The sequence below is a fragment of the Toxotes jaculatrix genome, chromosome 5, assembly GCF_017976425.1.
Source record: "Toxotes jaculatrix isolate fToxJac2 chromosome 5, fToxJac2.pri, whole genome shotgun sequence".
Taxonomy (NCBI): Eukaryota; Metazoa; Chordata; class Actinopteri; family Toxotidae; genus Toxotes; species Toxotes jaculatrix.
Genome location: NC_054398.1, coordinates 8,431,587 through 8,448,237, shown reverse-complemented (window position 1 = coordinate 8,448,237; position 16,651 = coordinate 8,431,587). Strand labels below are relative to the sequence as shown.

The 16,651-nt window shown below is 43.1% G+C and overlaps 1 protein-coding gene across 3 annotated transcripts in view; it reads left to right on the top strand.

The window, feature by feature from the left end:
- srgap1a (SLIT-ROBO Rho GTPase activating protein 1a) overlaps positions 1-16,586 on the top strand; it is an 82,400-nt gene extending 65,814 nt beyond the window's left edge. For 2 of the 3 annotated variants that reach the window (XM_041038248.1, XM_041038247.1), the window contains exons 18-22: positions 597-676; positions 5,340-5,520; positions 7,623-7,760; positions 12,583-12,964; positions 13,819-16,586. In XM_041038248.1, the coding sequence (XP_040894182.1) occupies positions 597-676; positions 5,340-5,520; positions 7,623-7,760; positions 12,583-12,964; positions 13,819-14,226 (1,189 nt within the window). In that variant the 3' untranslated portion in view covers positions 14,227-16,586. Of the gene's footprint in view, positions 1-596; positions 677-5,339; positions 5,521-7,622; positions 7,761-12,582; positions 13,030-13,818 lie in introns of all 3 variants that reach the window. The other variant, XM_041038249.1, reaches the window with a different exon arrangement.
- Positions 16,587-16,651: the final 65 nt, after the last annotated feature.

Genomic DNA, 16,651 nt, shown 5'->3' with positions numbered 1-16,651 from the left:
GGAGGCGCATGAAGCCCTGGGGAGATTTGTTGTCTTGGCTGCCTCCCTTTTTTTTTTTTTTTTTGCAGAAGAGGAGGCGGCTAGTGACATGTTAGCATGAGAGGAGACACTCAGTTCCTGGCAGGGGTAATCTGTGGAGATTGGTGCGTGTGTGTGTCTGTGCTTGTGTGTGTGTGTGTGTGTGTTTGGCATCACTGCCAGCTCTCTCAGCACGGTGCCAGGAGAAGACCATTTAGAGAAAGAACCTGAGATAGAGGATCAGAGCCTCTCACAGAATGCTGATAATGACCGCTGTTTGAACTTCCTCCCGGCCATATTTATTGTAAAGACCTCCCTTCCTACTTGTCATCTTCTCTGGAATGAGATTTGGCTGTTGAGATTTGAGGAGAAACCTTTTTGCGGTTAACTAAATCAGGAGGTAAAGTGTCTTCCGACTCGTCTTTTTTTTTAGGAAATAAAAGACAAGGAAGTGAAGTTACACAACAGGAAAAAATTGAGTGCTTTTGCCTGTTTTGAAACTGTGCATTAACCCCTAACCTCTGACCCTTCACCCTGTCATGGCTGTGACGCTGATGGTTTTCATGTCTTCTCCACAGTGAGAGCCCCTACAGTGAGCATGGAGCCCTGGAGGAGGTAGACAATGAGGGAGGGACGGAGACGCACACGAGCGAGGACGGTGAGTGCCTACACAAACATGTATGCATGTATTTAGTACACAATCACACAAATACCTGTAAAGTTTTGGTTTTGATGTGTGTGAATTCATCACATTTACACATGTTAAAAAGAAAAAAAACACAACACACACCCCCACGTAAAGTAAAATTCTGTACTGTCCTGTCCACATATTTGTCCACATTCAAGCTTTCTCTTGTGTCCTTGGTGTTGTGAGGGTTAAACCCAGCTCTGTGCAGCTAATCCTGCCTTTCAGCCTGTTAAATGCAGTGACCTTGAAGGGCCAAGGAACTGGGCTCTCAGTGATGGACAGCCATTCATATTCTAATGCTGCTATTCCTTTGGGGTGTTGGGACATCTCCACATCCCCCATTTACAAATTCCATGGTGGTCTTTTTGAAGTGTTACATGCTTTTCTGAAAATTTCCAATTCCCTTAATATTTTTTTTTTTTACCTTTTGAAAAATCTGTTATATTATTTTGTAAAAGAATAGCAAATGTATGGAGTGTGTCAAGAGTTTCAGGTTTTAATAGCTTTTCAGAAATTATACGGCCTGTGCTTTCTCTCTGTTTAACTACATTTCCATGTGTCCAAGAGAAATATGAAGACATTAAAAAAAACACCAGACTCATGTAGACACTGGAGGAAATGATAGACTTCTTTCAGACCTGGGTGGGTTGTGTGATCATGCATGTGGTCCTTTGTTTGAGTGAAATGGACACCGGCTGGTCTGGTCCAAATCAAATAATGACTGAGTTAGATGAAACCAAAATATCAGAGAGGACCAGGCGTCGCTGTTTAACTTCCAGCAAAAAGCAGCAAAAGACAATAAAAGTTCAGCTCATTAAAAAGTGATAAATATCCCTGTCTATGACATGACCATATGTGGACAAAGCATAAGTGAAAAAGAATCGACCTGTGATTAAGCCAAGTCTTCATATCTTTACCTTGGTAACAGACTTCCCTAAACCTGTTTCCATGGTGACAACGACTGCCCCAATCCTGTCTCCTTTTCACACCCAGAGACGATTTTTAGGGGCTCCCCGTCATCATTCATCATCTGTCTCCATGGACAGAGTTTGGAAATATGTTTGATCTCGTCTCATTACATCAACTGTTAATCACCCAGCTTCCAAATTAAAGTCATCATGCAGATGTCCTCTATAACTAAAGGGGACATCTGATTAGACAGGGAAACTTCTGCATGTGAGGATTCCCACTGTAAAACCCAGAAGGCAGCTATGAACTCTTTGAGTAATTAGTGGAAGATTATGTTTTCCAGAGATCCCTTGCTGCCATGGTTTTGTTCCAAAAGCTTTTCTGAGCGGACTGGGAGGATGTCCGCACTGACAGAGTCCCTCCCTGTGGAGTCTTGACTGTGGTCAAGTTATTGTCATCAGTTATTTTTAAATCCCCATGACCTCATTTGGATTTCAGACACAAAAGCAAACCTCTTTTCCTGTTTAGTTACCAGCGCTCGATTCTGCAGACTGAAACAGGGATATGTTTTTATTGTCTCCTCTCTTCTCAAAGCTCAGAGTGTGTTTGCTCTCTTTTACCTATAAAGTGAGTAATCAAGAGACAGACAGACATAAAGTGAGAAAGAGGTAAAAATAATTCCACGTGTTGGTCTAAGTAGCTGCCCGGAAATCTCATCGTCTCGGCGGCTTGGCCCTCCTGGAGCGTGTTAGAGCTCATTAGCTCAGATAGATTATGTGGACCGACCAGATTTACACACACACACCGCACACACAGAAAGTAAAGCTATGTGACTGCTGGTTTTATCAGGTGTTAAAGGAAAAAATGAAGAGGGGGGTGGGGGGCATATGTGTGGACACTTTATTAAGATATAAATGACGTCATGATAGATGTTTTACAAAGCCTAGTTTGAAGTCCCCAGTGTGTGCCTGTTATTACATTTGTTTTCATTTTGAAGTTGTGCCTCTTTTTTCCAATCCAAACACAGATGGTTGCTGAAGGTGAAGCAAAAAAGTGTTATTATCAGTTTCGTATTTTGTTTAACAAAACAAATCATTTCTGGCTTCCTGGATTAGAAAATACAGTTGCAACTTGAGAAACAGATTAAAAATCAGTTTTATTGTGCAGCAGGCAGAATTTTTATTCATCCAGGTGGTTCAGGGAGTCTTCTTGGATTCTGGATATACCATCAGAACAAGGATAAGTGTAATTAAACGACCTTCTGGTTTTCAAAACCGATTATCAGGTATATATTTCTCAGAAAATCATATGCTAAGCTCTGTGACTCAAATGCAGTAATACCTAAAGAGGCACTAGCTGCGGCTAGGCTTTACAAAACATCTAACATTACACCATGTACCGTATATCTTTTGGAAGTTTGTCATCCACGCAGTTTGTCCTCATTTCTTCACACCTGATTAAAGCAACAATAATCTTACTAAAAGAGAGGCACTAACTGGGGCTGTAAAAGCGCCATACACTGTCCCAGTCTCAGTGTATTTCTGCTCACACATGACAATCTCATGGATCTCTGTGGCTGTCACGCAGTGAGATAAAGTGTCCGTTTTTTAGAGTGGCACTCTCGCACACCATCAATACATTGATGTCCTATCTGCTGGTAAATTTGCTACAAGGTCAGAGGTGAACTAACTGGCACATTGATTATATATCACTTTGCAGGAGTACAGCAGGATGTCCTTGTTTTCAAGTGCCCCAGCAGGCATACTGTATATATTGGTTTGCACATGTTAAAGGGCAGTCTATTTGACTGTACAGGGAGGGTTATCTTTTTCCCCATTAAAAAGTCACGATTAACCCACTTTCATCTTTTGAAGTCCTGCATGGAGTCTCCAGCTCAGTTTGTAGCAGCAAGCACCAAAGATTAATATTTATCTTCAGAGATAAATGTGGATAGAGGACAAAAAAGGGAGAAAAAAAAAATGATACCCTCTGTTGTATTGATTCTAACCACATCTCATACCAGACTTATTCTCCCCCTATTTCTATGTATGAACGTGGATGTAGAGCAACATCCACACCGACTCCGCTCCACTGGCTTGTGTAAGACATCTGACAGTTCGTATCTCTTACGCCACAGGCCTCCAGCTCTCACAGTTGAACATTTCTTTAACTCCAGTTGCAGTGTGAGAGAGTGTGCGCTCGTGCGCGTGTGCGGGTGTAACCTCGGGTGGTTGAGTCTGAAGCGATTCTCAGTTATAATTGCACAACATGACAGACGGGATCTTTTACCGCACTGAGATTTGAGTTTATAGCCTGCTGCTTTGAGCCACAGCCACGTCACTGCAGCGCTAGCGTGTGCCCGCCTTTGGCAGAGGAGATGTTAGACAAACAGTTATAGACCTAGAGGAGGATAGATGGATAGGTTGAAGTGAGAGAAAGAGATGGAGGAAATAAAGAGATGAAGAGAAATCCCATAGACCAATATGGGTGCTGTCAACTTTATTAACAGCCTTGCCCGACGCAGTGCAGCCCAATTAATTCAGACAGTAAATTCCTGCTTGTCACATTTCATTGGAGCCACGTTACATCCACCCTGTCAACCCTGACAACCCGGTGATGCAAGGAAGGTGGCAAGTTAAAGGTAGGAGCAAAAAAAATAGAATAAAAACAGATGGGGTTGAAAAGGACACTGAGAAAAATGAAGGAACCCCCTTCTCTACTCAGAATCACGGCCGTATTTCCTCTCTCACATGACCTCTCTGCTCATTTGGAAATTACTTTCAGGCTCCTGTGAAAGATATATCACGACGGCTTTTCACAGCTAATACAAGCTTCAGCCATTTACTCTGTTCCCTTAGCTACCAGTGCATATGTAGAGAGGCTGTGTTAGGATGAGGCTACGTCTATCCAGGGACCCCCTGTCTGACTTAAAGTGAGGTGGGAGGAGGGCAGAGGTATGAGTGAGGGAGGAATAAAGGAGCTATTTTTAGACCTGAGTTGCTGTAGTGCATGCACATTGGCTTGGAGAGACGTACCTTTTTAAATAGGGGAGTCGAATGCGGTTGTTGTTGAAACGACCGATGTTTTCTTCAGAACAGACATCAACATAAAACGGATATTTAAAAAAAATTGAGGACTTTGAGAGACCAACCAGAACAAATAAACTGTAATATTAACTGCTCAACCATTAATTATAATTGTCTGTAATAACTTTGCCTGGTCCTTCCCATGTTTATTTCCCATGTCACTGATCTAAGGCTTTATTTGTACAGTTATTGAGTCGTTATCAACTCAATCTAATGATCCATACAGTGACTGACATGCCCCTGAGTCATATAGATCTCCTCTCACCAGCTTCTATAAATACCCTCCTAAAGCTCCTCAGGGCTTGTTGTGGCCCTGGCCTGGTGTTGTAGAGCTGGGTTACTATCGACTACAACGAAAATAACCAACTGGCTCAGCACACTTTGAACTCCATGTGCACGAAGTGTGCATCCACGTGTGTAAACATGCCAGCACTAGACTGTCCTGCAGCAGAGCCACACATATATTTAAGTGCACGTATTGTATTGTCTGTCGGGATTGAGATTTTGATTTCACACTGCTGCACCACTTGTATCAATCATTAAAATGTCTGCACACACGATAATAGCCGCCTCTAGTTGATGTCTGTGCCCTGTCTGACATACCTTACCTGTCTAATCCCCTCTCTCTCCGTTGACAGAGGGCGAGCCCATTGAAGCCATTGCCAAGTTTGACTACGTCGGGCGCTCTTCCCGAGAGTTGTCCTTCAAGAAGGGCGCCTCCCTGCTGCTGTATCAGCGGGCATCTGAAGACTGGTGGGAGGGACGGCACAACGGCATCGATGGCCTGGTGCCGCACCAGTATATCGTGGTCCAAGACATGTGAGTGTTTTTATATACTGTATAACTATACAGATACATGTATTAAACATCAAGCTGATTGGAGAAGGATTTAAGGCTGAGTGATGGTGCATTGTATTAATTCTGATATTAGAATCAAAGAGAACACTATACATAAATAACACAATCTTAAATTGTATGTGAGGTGTGTTTTCTCGTTTTAAATGCAAGCCAAAAAAAACTGCATCATGCACAGAGCTTGTATGCACAGTGAATGCTAACCAGTCAGGTCACCTCTAATGACCTAACCTCTTACTGTGGGCTGTTTCTAAAGGAAAAGTTTAACATTAGTGAAGTGTGGTTTTTCACTTCCTTGCTGAGAGTTAGATGAGAAGCTTGACATCACTTTCTCTACGTTAGAAACCACGATTAGCAGCCGGTTAGCGCAGCTTAGTACAAAGACTGGAAACCTACCATCACCTCTAAAGCTCACAAATTAACATTTAATTTCCTGGTGTTGTTTGATAAAGCCAACAACCAAAGTGTAAAAACAACAAATCACTCTTTTACAGGGGGTTATTTGCTGGGCTGTTTCTTGGCTGGGAGCAGTTGCCGGGCAACCAAGTAGTGAAGAGTCTGTGCATATTTCCCAAAATGTTGAATTATTCCTTTAAGGTTTAGCAAATATATTTTTTGGGGAAAAAAAAAATCAACAAGCGTATAGAGCAGTACGTACACTTCTACACATAGTCTTGGGAGACTGCTATCACACTAAAGCAAAATATTCATACAGGAAGTGCACTGAGGGAATCTTACTTTCTACTCCCTTACTTGATTATTTTTCCTCTGGCTGCTAAACTAGTGCCAGCTCCACTCAGAGCATTAGAGTTGTGGTTTAAAGAATAATCCTCCAGTTCTCCCTGATGATATCCCTGTGGGTTGAACAACACACTTATCCGTGTTGACTTTGCTGTGTAAGAGGCCACGGGCCACCAGTTGACTGTAGGGTCATGCATAGAGGACCTTCAGACTTGTTCGTCCTGCCCGCTGCGGTCGTCTGCACTCAGCTTCTCCATCTCCAGGGTCCTTAACCATCCCTTCTGTCACTGTCTCTGATTCTCAGCACTAACAAGCACACACTCTGCCATGGCGACCGTTGGTGCCAAATGGACTGGATTCAGTGTCTCGTTAGGATGGGAACAGAATCACTCCAATCACTGAGTAGCTGGCTGACAAAATGGCCATTTAGGATGCCTTCCCCTCTTTCCTCCTCTCCTCTTTCCCCCTGCCGCTGTCCCGTCAGCGTGCCTCTATCAATAATTCACCAGGAGGGGCAGTGCTGACGGGGTCTCTCCTTAGTTAATGAAGAAGCAGGGGAATTTACAGCTGTACAGGTTGTCCCCAAGTGCAGCAGCATCCTGTTCTCTACTTAAACGCTGAGGAGTGAGAGCACACAGGGCTGTGATCTTCACTTGTCCAATAAAAGAGCCCAGAATAGGACATGCAGGGAGACATCTAAGAGACCACTTCAGCGCAGGATGTCTCCTCTCAAGACTCGAATGTCAGGTTGTTTGAGCTTTCTTGTGTCTGCGTGTAAATTTTGTTTACTGCCACCTCTGCTTTGGAAGAAGCTCTTGTCCTTGCTTCTGTCTGTGTGCGTGTGCATTCATGTGTTTTATATCTCGCTTAATACACATCATCAGAGGCAGCAGTGCAGCTCAGTAGCTCTGATTACTGCCACCTGACAGGCACCAACTGTACCCAGTATCCAGTCACACACCTCACTGAAACCCATACAGCTGGCTTGTGTGTGGGTGGGTGTGTGCGTGTCACCACCACAGTGCATCACCAGAATACTGAGAGGCCCAGGAATATGACTCATCTGACTCTCTGGACCTTGGGGGAGAGAGGGAGCCGTGCTGACACACAGGAAACTGATATGAAATCCTGTCATCGAAGAATGGCTCAAAAATGAAAGATCGACTGATTTGCTGATTTTTCTGTTTTGTTTTTTTTTTTGTTTTGTTTTTTGTGTTTATGTTTTGTGGGGGTTTTTTGGGGGGGGGGGGGGCGGGGTGGTCGTTTGTCTGTCACTTCCTCTTGCTCTTTCTATGTCTCAGTGTCACTCTGTCTCTATGTCCCAGGGATGACAACTTCTCAGACACTCTGAGTCAGAAGGCTGACAGCGAGGCCAGCAGCGGCCACGCTGGAGACGATAAATGCTCGGGAAAAGACATCAGCTCACCCACTGACACCAGGATCTCTGAGGCCTACATCACCAGGTTGGCTTTCAAGCTGCTATATAAAAGTGGTGTGCTGGACGATACTGAAGCCTCTCTAACAATTTGTAGAAGTGGCCTAACTTAGAAATGTGGCATTTAAATTTTTTGTTCTGTATACAATTCACAGAAGTTTGAACATTTGCTGTTATATTGTAGAGCAGCAGTGATCTGTGTGGAAAGGGAAGAATAGCATTAGTGGTACACACTACTGGTGAACAGATAAACAGCACTGTCTACAGAAAGTTGATCTTCCAAAGGAAAATACGTCACAATACATGACAAGAAATAACCGAGATTTCACCAAACTTCATAAAGGTTCATGCAGTACTTTTAGAATAATCATGTTGATTGTAAAAATTGGTATTTAGGGTTTCTCCCACACTCAAAAATGCAAAAAACTAATTAAGACACATTTTTGTGAGGTTAACAAGTATCTCACTGTGTTAATCACTGCCAGTCCTCCTCACACCGTAGTCATCCATGTGCCGTATATCCAGAACACATCTTGGACGTCACAGTGGCTTAATCTAATGAGAGACAGTCACACAACAGTCGAGCGGCATATCTCCAACTTCAGTGTCGCAACATCCATGTCACATAAATAGCTTCAGGTGTGAATACAAGCACACTCACTCAGATACTTGAAGAGTGAACAAACTATATATATATATATATATATATATATATGTATGTGTGTGTGTGTGTGTGTGTGTGTGTGTGTGTGTTTGTGTGTGTGTGTACATACACAAACAGATGATATGTTGTTGAAAGCAATCCTTTATGTTTTCAACATTTTACATCGCTGCAAACTCAGAAATAGAACAGTTTGATGACATTTCTGTGGTTTGCCTGTTATACGAACAGCTTCCTGAGGGAAGCAGGAAAGAGTTGTATAGTATACACCCAGTTCTCAGTGTTAAATACGCTTCCTCCTCCTGTCTTCTGTGTCCTCAGCCCACCTTTCTCAGCCTAATTGCCGGTGGAGGAATAAACCTCTTCCAGTCCATTTAATTCTCAGTGACCAGACAGTTCACATTGTAAAATATGAGTATTAAATACCCATTTCACACTGGTGCTTAGTCATCAGCAGATCGTACTGGAATACACATGTACATGAGGAAAAATGGCACACACACACACATCCAATCTCACCTCAGTCTTTTTGGCAGCGTCTGCTGGTGGCGTGCCAGTGTTTCGTCCCCTGCTCGCCTCTTCATTGTTGCATTTCTGCTGGTGGAGTAAGCGACCTTGAAACGTCTGTTACTGGCTCTTGCCAAACGCATGAGCAAATGCTGTTTTATTCAGAGCCATACTCACTCCCCTCTACTTCACTGTTGAAATGTTGATGATTCATAGTAGAGACAATATTTACACCACTGCGGGTATTTGCATGCGGATGAAGAACATATCAGAATGAATCATCTTTTTCCACATCAGCCTTAATGAACCCCCTCTAAATCCCAAAGCCAGTGTCTACAGCACTCCTCTACCTGTCACCAGCTCCCAGGTGATCTCTTCTTTCTTCTTCTCCTGTCTACCCCCCACTCACTTTTCTGCTTTTCCATTCAGACAATCCTCATAAGTGTTGAATCATTTATATCCTGGGCTTTATTTAGATTTTTTCCTCTCCTGTGTTCTCAATTGTGTATGTATATGTGTGTGTGTGTGTGTGTGTGTGTGTGTGTGTGTGTGTGTGTGTGTGTGTGTGTGTGTGTGTGTGTGTGTGTGTGTGTGTGTGTGCGCGCATGTATACATATACACTTCTATTTTTGCATTACAGTCAAATAAAATGCTATTTTTTCAGAACAAATGATAATAAAAGTTAACATGTAAAATGTACATGAATTTCAGATTATCTTAGTATTTGTTAATTTAGTATTTGTTATGTCCCCTTTCTGCTTTAATGACAACATGCACTGGAGCTGGCATAGACTCCACAAGTTTGTGCTGTGAGCTTTGAGGTGTGTTTGGGATCATTATACTCCTGAAGTATGAATCCTTCTCCACAAGGATGCAAACCGGAGGGTGCAAAATGTCTCTGAAGAATGGAGTTGTGCTTCTCCTTGGTCAGGGTGTAGTCAGCTCAGTGCTGGTGTCCAACTCTGGAGGAGGCAACACCCCCAGAAGTGAATGTTCCCACCACCATGTTTCATTGCCGGTTTGATACCCTGCGGTATAATTTTGTTGCCTGTTCGTCTCCTTACATACACCCCTCTATTACTGTCATAAATCTCAAACTTGGATTCATTGGTAAATGGGACATTTTTTTTCAGCCATTCACTGTGAAATTCTGGTATTTCGTTATTTCCCACCCCAAGTGTTTGGCCTTATTTCCCCTCCTGAGAAGTGGTTTATAAACTGCTGCTCGTCCTCTGAGACCACTACAAGGCAGCCTTCTTTTGACAGTACTTTTGCTGATTGGAGTCTTGTGTTCTTTATTTAGCAAATTCTCTATCTGATGAAGTTGGTGGATGTGTTCTGATGTTGTGGCCAGTTTTGGTCTGCCTGCTTGTGCTTTGGGTACAACTGATCCAGTTTCTGTGAAGTGTTTTAGAGCTCCATACACTGGCCCCTTAGAAACCTTTAGTCTAAAGCCCCTCCTTGCTTAGAATAACAGTTTGACTTCTGACAATTTCACTTAGTTCTGGTCCCACTTCTCTTACTATCACAATGCTTCTTAGCAGTGATATGCTGGAAACTTAGAGGCTTATTTATAACAGGTGAACACTGGCTGCAAGTTGTGTTACTTCAACCAGCCTCCGATGAGTAGATTAAATCCACCTGAGTGTCATCTGAACAGATACTTGGAAGGAGTTAAGTTGTTTGATTTGCTTAGTTAAATTTGATTCCTGATCTATAAATACAGCAGAATCAGAAATTTCTTTATTTTCTGTGACATTCTTCTTTGTTTTTAAATGTTTCTGAATCCTCAAGCTTTCTGATTATATCCAGATTTACGTGAAAATATTAGAGAACTCAGTGTGGTCTCGTGGAATGTCTTGTGATTTACATTATTATTAGCAGAGGCCATAATAAACAGAGGGTAAGCTGTCAGTGTGGTGACAGTTTGCAGAGTAAGTTGCTGTGCCTGTAGTAGTACACACTGTCTCAGAGGGAGGCTGGTGTTATGAATGTAGATTGCTCCCCCTGCTGGTTTTCAGTGGCCCCTGCACTTGTTTACTATTCTAGATTTCTCACTGCAGTCTGAAAAAAATATATTTTTCTCTCACCAGGCACTGAGCCTGCACCTCTCCGTCATTGAGTGTTTATTTTTCAGTGTCTAAACTCTTGTTAGTTGCCATTTGTGCTGTCAAGAATTTTTTCATGCTCATTAATTCATATTTTTACACTGAAGACATTTTTATCCAGAGTGTTTTGCAGTGTGTGAGCAGGTTTGGGTTTCAGAGTGTTACATAAGCACATGTCTGTTTGAACTGACTTTCTGACTAAATGTAGATGAGTAGTTTACTGTGGCAACGTGATGTGTTTGGGGAGATACCGCAGCACAGTGGCTTTGCAGGAAAATCTGCAATTACGTTCTCAAAGAGTCTCACGGTCCCTCATATCCTTACTCATTATTGCTTTTTATTTAGCACGGTGATGAAGCTGCCCGTGAATCTTAATCATAATGGCTGAGATGGCGTTTATTAGGCAGACGTAAACTCTCAAATGAGGCCGTTTGCTGCAGAGAAGTGATTAAAGAGTGAGTAATTCACTGCTGGTTCATCATCACAAAGAACCAATAATGCAGACAGAAGACTAATTAAAATAGTTCATCTGACATGTATCTGCACTCAGATGTTATTGATTTAATATTTCAAGTTTTTGGAGAATTTTTTTCTATTGGACTAATGACTGAATAATAATAAGTATTATTTGTCTCCTTTTTTTCAGAGCTGTAATAAATACTGCGTAACTATATTATTAAATTGTCTAGATTAAATTCTGTTTCTTTGCCAGCAGGCGTGCTCAAATATGTTTTTCAGTCATTCTGCTGCTAGACGGGAAGTGATGATAACTGCTTTGATTAAACAGTACAGCTCCGACTAGAGCTGGGAGTCATAAACATGCAGAGCAGAGCCCATTGGAGTCACACTGAGGAGGATGTGCGTCTCTATTGGCCTTTTACAGAGCAATAGAACCGCTTCGAGGGAGTACATGTTACTGTGGAGCAACACCATGTATAACTCAGCGAGCATGTGTCTTTGTGTGAGAATAAAAGAGTGTGTGTCTGATTAGGTGTGGCACTGTGCTACCTGGTCCAGGTTCAGACAGAGGGCAGCTTTTCTGCTGAAGCAGAAGCTTCTCCCAGGGAGCCTCTGTTGTGGCGCTCTGACAATCCACAGGCCTCCCTCCTCTGGCTGACGGCCAGGTCCACACTACCTGCTCTCCAAACAAGTTTATCGGAGGCACTGACATCAGGATTCCTCTCACAGTACTGATGTTGTTTTTTTCCCTTAAAGTGACAAAATTTTTATGAGGATTCACTCTCGGGTACAAAAAAATGCAACATACGTACAAATTGTAATATTAAAACCTCCTACATCCAGTTTAGGGGATTCAATACACTCAGTCAAAGGCGTAAATTGTTTAATACATTGCAGTTGATCCAAAAACGAGGAGTTTTTCTTCATTGCTAAGAAGTTTTGATCTGGGAGACAGAAGGTGGAACAATAGTGTTAGTTAAAAGGAAAAGAAAAACAAAAGCAGTAATTGGTGCAAGGTAGAAGATTAGAAGCTGCCTTTTTTCTGTTGTTATGAAAGCTGTTTGCCATGAATAAATATTTCCATGTCTCCTCTCTGTCCCATTCTTCTGTTCCAGTAGGCACAAGAAAAGGTCAGATCCTCCATCTCGACGGCCCCCTGCCCGCCCCAGTGATGTCCACTGCATGGTGCATGCCTCCCAGCAGGGTCACGGCGGACATGGCGGCACCCCAGAGATGGGCTCCCCAGTTCTGGGCCACTTCAGCCCACGGGACATGCTGCGGAGTCGCAACCACATGCCCATGGACAGCCCCGAACGGCGGCGCCGCACTGGCCATGGCAGCTTGACCAACATCAGCCGTCACGAGTCGCTGAAGAAGATGGAGAGCCCCCCGATCCGCCGCTCAACCTCCTCGGGCCAGTACACAGGCTTTACCGACGCCCACCACCACCACCATCACCACGGTGGCAAGCCCCTGGATCCGGAGAGCATCGCACAGGTCAGCGCGGGACGAGCGGCGACCCGACCGCAGCTCCCTCCACCATCAAAGCCCTGCCCCGCCCTGTAAAAACATAGTCAGTCCCTGTCTTCTGCTTCCTCTGGCTGCAACTGTGTCCGTGTGCTAAATACACGCAAAAGACTATCTTCACAGGCAGACAGCAGGGAGCATAGCCTGACAGTGGGACTTATCACCGTATATTTACTGTAGTCTTGATCATGAGCATGCACATTTTGTCAGAAATTGGAAAGCTGTAACAAAATATATCAACAACTGACTGGTAAAATTTGTGTTTGTGCTTCACTGCTGATAAGAAGGTGTTGGCTCTAATTTGACTGTTGCCACACATTTATGAATCTTAGAGCCGTGGACAGAGCCTCAGTTAGAGAGCAGAGGTCACAGAGAGCACTTTAAACTGTGCTGGGCTGTCTGTCTGCCAACTGGGAGCATGCTCAGATGAACACATCTTGTCATCTCTGCATCTCCTTTGCTATCCAAAGTCATTTGCATGCAGAGAGAGGAGAACCGGTGCACAGTAATACTCTAACTCTCTGCATGTATAATGCATGCTTGGTGTTTTTGTGAGAAGCTGTCACTGTGGTTCTCTGTTAACATGTTTTTTTTTTAAATGTTTCCTACGTACCTAACTCTTCCTTTTCCGCCCTTTCATGTCGTTTCTTTTTATTTAATCCTCTTTTTCCTTCTTTTCATTTCTGCCTCCTGCCTTGTCTTCTAATTGTTTCTAATTTTTTTAACCCTGTTTCCCGTTTCTCACTCACCTCTCTCGCCGGTGTCATTATCATCCTCCCATATTGTCTCTCCTCTCTTACACACATTCTCTTTGCCTCCTGCAGGACATAGAAGAAACCATGAACACTGCTCTGAACGAGCTGCGCGAACTGGAGCGGCAGAGCTCAGCCAAGCACGCCCCTGACGTGGTGCTGGACACCCTGGAGCAGCGGCAGACCTCCGGCAGCAGCGGTGGGGGTCCCACACCGGCCAGCTCCAGTGAGTCCCTCAGCCCCATCCACGGCATCATGCTGAGGTCCACCGCCAACACTGAGCCGCCCATCCGCCGCAGCACCAGCTCCTCCAGCGACACTATGAGCACCTTCAAGCCTGTGGTCGCGCCCCGCATGGGGGTGCAGCTCAAACCGCCCGCCTTGAGGCCCAAGCCCATGGTTCTGCCCAAGTCCAGCCAGGCCCCACAGCCTCCAGCTACATCTCCTCAGGATCCTCTGGACAAGTCTTGCACCATGTAACCTCTGGGACAGGAACCAGAGATAAAACAAAAAACAAAAACAAAAACTCTCAGTCAACTCCCAGGGGGCTGCAAAATGCTATCAGTGTCTAGACTTCACAGACGTGCTGCAGACATTATCTAAGAGCGTGTAACATACATGGACCTAGACAGGAAAAGGCATTTCTTTGTGGTGTTCTGAAGCTGAAAACGAAATCCTAAAGGGGACAGTGTCAGGATTTGAGAGACTTGTGTAGGAGTTGCAATGTAGACAGATTTGTCAGTCAGACAAATTTTGTGTCAATAACCTGCACAGTTACGTGTTAATGTGCTCAGATTAATATTATCTAACATGTTTTGTTTTTTTTTTTTAAATAAATTCAAACAACAAATCACAAAGGCTTCCTTTCAAGGTTTTAGGAAATGTAGACTAGTTTAGTTTACAGTCATGAACTGTGTCACTTTAAATAGAACATGGTGCATGTAGCTCCTCCATTTACCACTGAACCTGAAACAGAGCTTGATGAGAAGGACCTAAGAGGGGCCCCCGAAGGTGTTGTGAACTGCTTCAGAGGCCTTAAAGACTTTGAGGTGTAACTGATTTCAAATGTTAAATACTCTAAAGGTGCTGTGACTGCCTGGACAGACATGGTTTGAAGGTTGGACTGATAACAGGCCTGGAGAGCCCTGAATAACTAACGGTACTCTGTTAATAAATTAGTAGTTCTGATTCATTAGCGTGTAAACTGCAACTTTCTTCGGCAAGGCACACCATTGTCATTTGTCTCAGTAATGTACAAAGATCACCTCTGTGCTGGATTTGCTCAAAATTGTTTGAACATATTTCCACATTGCCTGGAACGAGAGATGACTATTGGATAAAACCACTACTTCATTATAAACTTTGAACATTTTGACGCATTCTTGAATTCCTGCATCAGTAACTCATGATGAAGGGATAAAATATGCCTTTACATCTGTGTAACCTATGGGGAGCAGTGTGAAAATTTTACAATGACAAATCATCTCCTACCTACAGTATATACAACACATAGGCTATTATACAGTGTGAAACACATGCCATAGCTTCTTTTATGCCTTGCTTGGCTTTATCTACCCAAAGACATGGCTGTATAAGTGTAAAGCATGGATGTTGACCCTCCATATATGATGTAGGTATTCCTCATATTGACTGATGTGTATAGACTCAAGGCAGCGCCCTGTGGGAGTGCTGCCAGTAGCCATGGACCTAATGACTGTTAGTGTAAAAGCCTCCTACTGTGTTCACCCTGCTTCCTTCGTTTTTCTTTGTCAAAGTCTCTGTCCCTCTAGTCTGTGTCATGTTCAGGTGAGAACACCAATACTGTGTTTTTGTACTGCTCTCTGACTGACACTGTGGACTTGCTGTGGTTGCGGAGGACAACACTTTATAAATGGCTGACATGCGACGGGAAAATTGCACGTGTGGAACAGAAGGAAGTCTCAAGCAGTCAGCAAAGAACGGCCCGTGTCAGTCGGCTTGTATGTGTTCAGGTCAAATAATAATTTCGAAATGCAATAGCCCCATAAAACTGTATGTGCCAGTGAGTACCAGCTGTGTGACTGCGTCCCTGTATGTGTCTTTTTTTTTTTTTTTTTTTTTAAGTAACCTCTGTACTGTAGAAATACCAGAATCGGGTGCATGTCCTGGGAATGTTTGGCTAGCATAATAACACCTAGAAGAGACTTGGTTTGCAATGAATTAGCAGTGCTCTCTAACAGCAGGTTTACACTATCTTTGACTTGACAGATATTGTGTGTGTAATAATCAAAAGTTAATTGATTTCTGAATTACTAACTTTCATTATTTTTATAATCTCTGTTGTTATCCTTGTTGTGTTTCTGGGTAGAAATGACTTCAATTTAGAACAAATGATGTAGAATAAATATCCAGAGATACAGGTGTCTCACCTGCAGTATGAAGCCAGTTGTATAAATATGTGTGCTTTTGTCACTATGTAACATCATGACCAGTAGGACTCAGTTATGCCGTCTGTAGGCGTTAAGCTACTCTGTGGTGTTACATACATCTGTAGTATGTACTTGTGAAAGTGCCTTTGAAAAATGTTTTAGAGGAACTTCAGACATTCTGTCCTGTTGCATTTTCATGTCAGATGCTGTGTTTTTGAGAAAATGCGGTGCAGGAAGAAGACACATGAATAAGTGATGATGCCATTTTCCAAACAGTTATATAACAGAATTAATAATAAATAAACAGCTTAGCCATTGTGACATTGCACTTTTATGTATATAACTGTATATATGGCATGTAACATCATAACATTTAGAGTTCTTTGAGGGCTTATACCTCCAAGGATTTCTTTCTAATAAAGAAAATAGTTTGTCGAGTCTGAGGTGGATTTTTTTTTCCTTATATTGAAACAAAGTTTTATTCTAAATATACGAAC